This window comes from Rhea pennata, chromosome 20 (genome assembly GCF_028389875.1).
Source record: "Rhea pennata isolate bPtePen1 chromosome 20, bPtePen1.pri, whole genome shotgun sequence".
In the NCBI taxonomy this organism is placed as follows: Eukaryota; Metazoa; Chordata; class Aves; order Rheiformes; family Rheidae; genus Rhea; species Rhea pennata.
This window is the reverse complement of record NC_084682.1, coordinates 2,712,877-2,720,950: the sequence shown is the minus strand read 5'-3', so window position 1 is coordinate 2,720,950 and position 8,074 is coordinate 2,712,877. Positions and strand designations below refer to the sequence as shown.

Below are 8,074 nucleotides of genomic sequence, written 5' to 3'. Positions count from 1 at the left end.
CTCCAGATAGCTATTTTGCTGCCTACGGTAGGGACATATGGAATCAGGACTAGCAATAACAATGGGAAATCTGACAGCTGACTTATGACCAGGCCCTTTATTCATAAAAAGGATGGCTATAAATAGCATTCCCACAGAGAAGATTTGTTGGGTAGTGTTTTTCCATCCTGGATTAGGTAGATTAAAATATAAAAAGACAATAATTTACCTAGCACATGGTGCGAAGCTGAATAGTTGCTGCAAGGACAAAAACAATAAGGGATTTTGTTGCATTTTTGAACTTCCTGGTTTGGCAGTCTCTGTGGAGCTATGTCCACAAGGTGTACACTGAGCACGTAGAAAGAAACTTGGGCAGGGAATGTGTCAGTGTCAGGTGGTATTAGCCTTCAAGGGTATACATGTGACATTTATTCTTGGAGGTTTTTTTGTTTGTTTGTTTTGGGGTTTTTTTTTTTTCCTTTTCAGGGGATGGTCTTCAGTGGGGGGTGAGCCGAAGTTCTTTAAAATTTTCTCACTTAACTTCTGTTTTGTTCTTTGAAAGCTGAAAGCCTGCTAGAAACCCTCCATTTAGGAATAAAATATCTGAAGGTTAGAAATTTTTGCCTTGAAATTCAGGATTCCTTCTTTTCCTTTTTGTCCTTTTGTAAGCCTCCCAACCTGTCATTATTTAAGTGACAGTAATTTGCATTGTAGCCATGTGAAAAAACTAACAGTCTCTATTTGCGCTAGATACTGCATGCAAGACACAGTCTAAGACATCTCTTTTCCTTATGAAGTTTGTAATCCAAATAGGCAGGACAGACATCAGGCGATGTCCATTCTTTAGCTAAATAAAGTTACCTGACAGGTGCTTAGGTACCAGCTCTCAGTGACATCTTTGTACCTACGAATATTTTTTGGAAGGGATTGCAGTGTACTTTGGTTTTACCTTGGAGATTTTGTATTTTTAACCCAAATACATGTCAGGATCTGAGTTGGAGAGTCTTCTGCAGATTCTTAAACTCAAAGTTATTTTTTTCTGATGTAATGATTGCAGTTGTGTCTGTAACTACAGCATAGGGAAGAATGGGTGGGAATATCAAGAGTGGTGGAAGAGGCACTTGCTGTGTTGTAACTTTCTTTACTAGGGCTCCCTAACTGCTGAGCAGGAGACCTGGAATTTCATGGGTAGGAGCTGCTGCAGAACCCAAGACATTAAGGCTTCATGTTGTGAACAAAAAGTGCAAGTTGGCCATGATTCTGCCACGAAGCCTGTTGTGTTGTTAGGCGATCTTGTTCTAATACTAAGCCCTTTTTAATGAGGTACTTAGAAACATTTGGGGTGGCCCCTTATTTGGTCTTCTGCTCGTTTGATGCATTAATGTTTTACTATCAGCTTTAGGCTGTACCTGAGGATTTGATCCTGTACAATGAGATGCCATTGCTAATTAAACTGAATTAAACCTTCCCTCTTTTTCCTACTATTTCTGAGGTAAGACACTATTTTTTATGTGAGCGAGTAGTCCTCTTCTAATGAGTGATAAAATACTACCAGTGTACAACTCAGCTTTTGGTCTGATTATGAATACATATTTTGAAGGATGTGTGTCTCTAATCTGTATGTTTAGCTCTGTGTGTTTATAGCCTGTCTAGTTGCTTTGCCCAGTTCTGAAGCACACACATTTTTGATGATTGCTTTCCTGTAACAGAAGTCCACAGTGTTCCTCTGTAGTTGTTTAGTTCAGAAGGAAGATGTTCTTTGTGTGGGCCAATTCATGTTTGAAGGACTAAGAAGCATTCTGGCTTTTTTACAAGTAAATGATTGGTAGAAAGTTTTGCATATTGTGTAATGCTGGTTGCAGATATTTTTCAATTTTCTCTCCTTTTAGATAACATAATACAAGTTCTTCAATTGTTAAAATAACAGCTCTGGCATCTCAGAGAAGTCTTCATGCTCTGTACAGATGGGGAGAAATCCTGGTTTGTAGGGGTATCCTTGCATCAGGGTGTCCTTGCCATTATTCTGTAGCTTGTAATTAGTGTGGAAACAGCAGTCTGAGACATTCAAGCCTGATGATCATTTTGCCTTCATGGTGCTGGTGAGGGCCATGATAGCATGGTGGGGACATCAGATAACTGCAAACCTGTGACGAAAATATTCCTCAAACAGTGTGGGTGGAGGAAGAGCAGAGAGCTTTCTGTTTTGAAAACATCCCTGAAAAATTCTTGGAAGGAGATCATACATCCCATTTCTGTCTTCTTCTCCAAAGAGGAAGACTTTAATCCACATTAATTAAAACATAATTTTGATAAATAGACTCCTTATTTGTATTACTTCCTTTCCTGAATGTTTCTTATTTGCGGGCCTCATGATGCTGATTGAAAGACTGGGCAGATGGATATTCTTAAGGCCATGCTGAAGGTCATGGCAAGCAAACATTAATCTTCCTCAATACTTAGCAAACTTGCACATAATTTGTCATTTTTTTGAGTCAGATTGTGTGTTGTCTGCAGCTTGATAAAGTGCATATTTAGTTAGAATGCAGGGACAATTGAGGAAAAGTCTAACTGTTGCATTTCACAGCAAACAAGGTCTTGTGCTTCAAGCATGGAAGTAAGAATCTAACACGAATTCTGGTTTCTTTCCTGCCACAGTGTGTCTGAAGAGTAAAATCAGTTACCCTTCCAGTGCTCTCTTTTTCTCGTATGTATAGTGTATGTATACAACTTTGAGAATAAAACTGGATCATCTGTGGCTCGGCTGTGCTACAGAGTTATCATCATCTTTATATAGATGCATCGTTTTCCCTTGTAGCTTTGGGAATAACTTGAGATTTTTTTGGATGCATTATCAGCATAGAGGACATAAAGAATTGCTATTGCACCGCACTAAGGTAAAAGTGTATGCTGTCCAAGGGTTACTGCACAAAATGAAGAGTCTCAGCTCCTGGACATAATTTCCTGTTTTGAAATCCACTTTGGCGTGTCACAGCTGGGGCCTGTTATTGTGAGAGCTGCTAAACACTTGTGATTCCTGCTGAATTCTGAGAGCTGCAGGTATGCAGCATTCCTGAAAATGCAAGGTGAATTGTGTTAAGTTCAATTCTCAAGAACAGCCACTTGAAATGATGATCATTAAAATTCAGCCTAAAGTCACTTTATATCGCTTTCTCAGTCTGCTCAACCAGTTTAGTGATTATTGTCTTCTCCACAAGGGTAAACTGGGGAGTATTAATACTAAACTCCAAGATTCTATGACAAAAGGAGGTGTAGACGGGAAAAGTATTTTATTGCTGAGAAACTGTTTACACAAAATAAAGTAATGCTGTCTCTTACTTAAGACAGATACCAAAACAATAGCAATTTGGACAGTCAGACAGGACAGTCAGACAAAGAAATATAAAAATAATTGTAGTACCGGAAAAGGAGTGTAGAGGATGAAATCTAGATTAATATTAATCAAAGACTTCCCAACAACAAGGTACAGCCAGTGCTTAAAGTGTTAGCCTGAGATATAAGAGATTAGATTTAGTTCCCTTCTGTACCAGACTTCTATGGGACCTTAAGCAAATTGTTCGATTGCTCTTTTCCCATTTGTAACACGTAGATAACACTCTTTCCTCACAGGTGTGCTGTGAACATAAGTACAAGAAAGATTGTGAGGTTCGAAGATTATGTGATGATAAGAATCATTTTGCATCAAGATTGTTACATGAACAGATTTGACAAAGGAGTAGCTGTCTGTCTCCTACATTGATGACTTATAGTTTCAAACCACTTTTCATCTCTCTTTGCGAGACCTCCAAACTTTCTTATAGAGGGTTAGAAAGTACAAACCTGTTTTTAGTGTATTGAAGCATACTAAAGAAGCAGTTTCCAAAATTATATTGATGTCCCTTTTAATCTAGGGTCATTTTGATAATTTTTATGCCATTGTATTAAGGAATTAAGATTACAAAGTTTTTTTATGAATAACTATTTATATGACTTGATATTATTTTCAAATTACAGAAATTTCAAATAGCATTTTCAGGAACATCTAGGGCACTTTGAAGCCCAAGCTGAGATATAATCCTCAAGTAACAAGAGTGCTTTTAAAAATTTTGTACTTTGTGAATAAGCTGCTGTTCATCATGGCCTCAGCCTCTCTCTCAGTTCACAGAACCATAGAAAACATAATTGGAAGAGATGAAGAGAGCATGCGGTTTGGTCCTGTGTTGCTCCTGGCAGATGATGTTTATGTTGTGTGTTACCTGCTGAAATGCTGTTACTAACATGAGGCGCTGACTTGTGGTGCTGGCAAGGAGAAGGCAACAGAAATAGTAGAGTCCTTGTTCAGCAGGAACCTTCCACCAAATGTGTGGCTGACGAGCCTGTATGAGGTAAAGAATGTTTTATTGGTCATAATTTGAGCATAATAGCTTGTAAGATATTAATAAATCAGCAAAGTTGGTTAATCAGTTTTTAGTACTTATTTCTATATAAACTGTTTTGCACTTCCTTTTTTATGGCCATGCAAAATATCTATTACTTGTATAAATTATTTCTAGTATACAATAATTGCATATTACTGGCTACACGTTAACCCACATATGCTTTCATAAACCTCAACTTTAATAAAAAAAAATATAGAAGTTCCTTGTAAGCCTAACTTTAGCACAGATTTCATATATCGTAAATTCTGGCAGAGCTATCATAATTCACAGATTTACAGCTTTTCAGAGCTGTAATTTTTGCTACAATGATGTGTAGCACTGTATGTATAACAGTACCAAATAGTCACTACAGCATCAAGTTCATATATTTAGCTGAGCTACTGTTGTGATACATGTCTTTACCTGTATAATTTTGCTACATGAAAACTTGCAAAAACTGGTTCCTCAGTTGCAGATGCCAGGTAGCAGTGAGAGCATCTTGGCGAGGTCTCTCTATGAGCTTTAGAGTAAGATGTGGGATCACATAGAGAAGATGCAGCATTACAAAAAAAAAAAAAAAAAAAAAAAAAAAAAAGCTGCTGCTTAAGAGTAGAAGGAGTATCCATGTTCATATTTCTATTCGGATGTACGGCTCACTCTAATTGTTACAGTTTTTAAAAAGCTCGATTTTTCCCGCTCTATATGGCTGTATATGTTTTCTTTTCAGATGTATAGTTCGCTACAGCAGCGCCCTCTGCTGATAGACATTAAATGCATGTCTGAAAAGCTTTTTTAATAAACAGTCTCCAGTACTTTAAACCCAGTTTTCAAAAGTTATTTACCTTTAAAAATACAGAGGAAGAAAAGATGTAACGGTAACGGTATTACGTTGCTTTATTAGTGTAGAAGTTATACATTAACTTAAACCCCCTAATTTATCCTATAATGAACGTATGAGTAGAGGCAACTGTCATTTTCTGGTTATGTTCTCATCCAAGAATTAGGAAAACAAAACGGCGCTTTTAAAACTACTTAGGCAGCCTAAGTCTCCACTCCAATTAATCTGCTGAAGAGCTGAGTTACTCTCCTGCATCTGTTTGTTTGAAAATTAAGCTAATTCATCTTCTCCTACATACACGCCCACGCGTGTGTAAATAGCTTATAGAGCATCAGTGGAGGTACTTCCGATTTACACAAGACCGAATGTGCAATTTTAGGTATAATCTGACAACTTCTGAACTGAGAGTGCCCCAAAGCACAAGTGTATCAGTGCTGGCAGACCGCTTCACCTTCCCGCAGTCCCACTGCAGTACAGGGTTAGCTCACAAGTTTGGGGGCTGTTGTGTAGCTACGATCCAGATGTGCTTTAAAAAAAACAGCCACGGGTACTCATATCAATTTGTAATTGTAAGCAAGAGACAGTGAACAACTAGGTCATTAGTTCTGTTATCTTTAAGTTAAGATTTAAAATTGTTCTTTATGTGATTATTAAGCACATATAAAATTGGGAAGGCTGTACTAAAAGGGATTTCCATTGTTTCACACAGCAACATTTCTAAGAAGGAAATATAAGATGCATGGCTTTGGGAGTGTCTGAAAGAAATAAGAAAGGTGTAGCCTAATGGCCACGTTTTTGCCCACTGCCTTGTCCAGTCTAGACAGAGGTGACAAGGGGGATAAAATTGGAGGCCTTTAAACTCCAGAAACAGAAACAGAAAGACTGTGCATTTTGGCGGACAGTGAGTTGACATCTTTTATTCTTAAAGATACTGAATACAAAGAGTTGAGGAAGGTTACAACTCTCATCAAGCTCTTAAACAAATACTTTGCCTTGAGCACTTTAGGAACTCCACTGAAGTCACTAGAGTCATTCTGAATTGAGTACACACTTTGCACCTAATCCTTCACTGAACTGGGGTCCAGGTTAGTGAGACAAAAGTACTTTTCTTCTTCGGTTCTATCAGTCAGTACTCCCCCTTGACCTTCCTGCAAAATTGCTGTTCTCCATTTTCTGACTCTTTAATGTCTTTTATTAGTTTCCATCTAATGTACCTGTGACTTACAAATTCACATTCATTCCCTTTTTGAATATCATCAAGGTCTTTCTAACTACTGATGCAGTCATCTGTCTTCACAAGAGCTGGCAAAATTTTGCTGTTGATAAAGGTTACTTTAAGCAGATCAATTGTACAGCATTAAGTACATTTTCCACTGTTGGCTATCCTAGCAACTTAAGAGAAATTTGCTGTGCCCAGAGTTGGTAACCCAAATATTTAAACACAAGTGGTTAAAGTTTAATCTGCTGTTATGATGATGATGTGGCAATAGAAGCTGCATCTCAAGATTCATTTTTTTACTGGAGAACAAGGTGGCAGTAATGCGGCTGTAGTACGGTCTCGTACAGAATACGGAATGCGTAAAGCAGGCTTTGTTAATGGTTTGAAGTAGGATTTTCCACCATGAATGGATATCCAAATTGCTCCGTTAACTATACTAAAATCTGGAGCTCACAGTTAGTGCTTGCACTGGGCATCCCTCAACTGACTATTAACATAATATCCGTGATCTTCAACTGCACCGTTATCTTCACAATAATGGCTACCAAGGATCTGCATAAGCCTATTCTTGTACTCTTCTTCAATTTGGCTTTTTCTGATCTCTTCACCAGCTCTTCCGGCTTCTGGATTTCAGTGCTGTTCATCACCAACCCTGACAGTACAATCTTTGGATCCAAGGATATGCTTGCACCTTATGCCTTTTATACTATATCTATTTTATCTACCATCTATAACTTGGTAAGCATTGGAATTGAGCGCTACCTGGCCGTAGCTGAAAGCATCAGGACAAGATTCAGGGTTTCTAGAAAGCATTCTCTAGCTGCTGTTTTAATTAACTGGGCCCTTGCTTTCTTTTTCGGCTGCTTGCCATTGATGGGATGGAACTGCTTGCATAGGGAAAATAATCTCTCTGTCCTCTACAGTCCATTTTGTGTTGACTATCTCATCTTCATCACCATTCCCAATTGTGTGGTGGCCTTTATTGTACCTTTGTTCACCTACCTCAGCATCATTATCATCTTGAGGAAAAGAAAGCTGAAAATGAAAGCATGTGGACAAGCTACTGGCACCTACAAATCAGCTGAGATTCAGGTTGCCAGAACTAGCATTTTTATTTGGCTCCTGGCATTGGTCTCCTATGCTCCTTTTTTTGCAGGAGTCCTATTTGATGCAACCAACCATCAGTGCCCCCTTGATCTCTACCCAAGCGCCTACATCTTTCGAAATTGTACAGCTGTGTTGGTAACCATGAACTGTTTGGGAAACCCCGTAATATATACACTGAAGACCAAAGAACTGGGGGCTAAACTCAAGGCTCTGAAGTGCCCTTCTGGCAACCGCATCCATGTCTGCACTGTTAAGAGTATCTAGCAGCGACAGCAGTTGTTTAAGGGCTGCCCGTTTACTTATGCGATACCTTCATGGAGATACCTGACAATATTTTCATGGAGATACCTGAAATAACACCCTTGTTCCTTGTCCCACTGGCTGCAGGCTCTATTCCTGTGAGGCACCCAGTGGAGCACAGCTCCGGACTCTGTGGGCACATGTACCAGAGCTGGGAACAGCTGGATAAGGCAGCCTGGCAAGCGAGTTGGGCAAAAGGCTCTTTCCTGACCTGTA

General features: G+C 38.9%; 1 protein-coding gene across 1 annotated transcript; it reads left to right on the top strand.

Moving 5' to 3' along the window:
• Positions 1–6,838: 6,838 nt before the first annotated feature.
• Positions 6,839–7,822, top strand: LOC134149556 (lysophosphatidic acid receptor 1-B-like). Its single transcript, XM_062592778.1, has one exon. It carries the CDS (start codon positions 6,854–6,856, stop codon positions 7,820–7,822), a length of 969 nt encoding a protein of 322 aa, XP_062448762.1. The 5' UTR covers positions 6,839–6,853.
• The last annotated feature ends 252 nt before the right edge of the window (positions 7,823–8,074 follow it).

Excerpts from the sequence above, each read along its gene's own strand:
- LOC134149556 (XM_062592778.1), top strand. The coding sequence starts at position 6,854 with ATGAATGGATATCCAAATTGCTCCGTTAACTATACTAAAATCTGGAGC.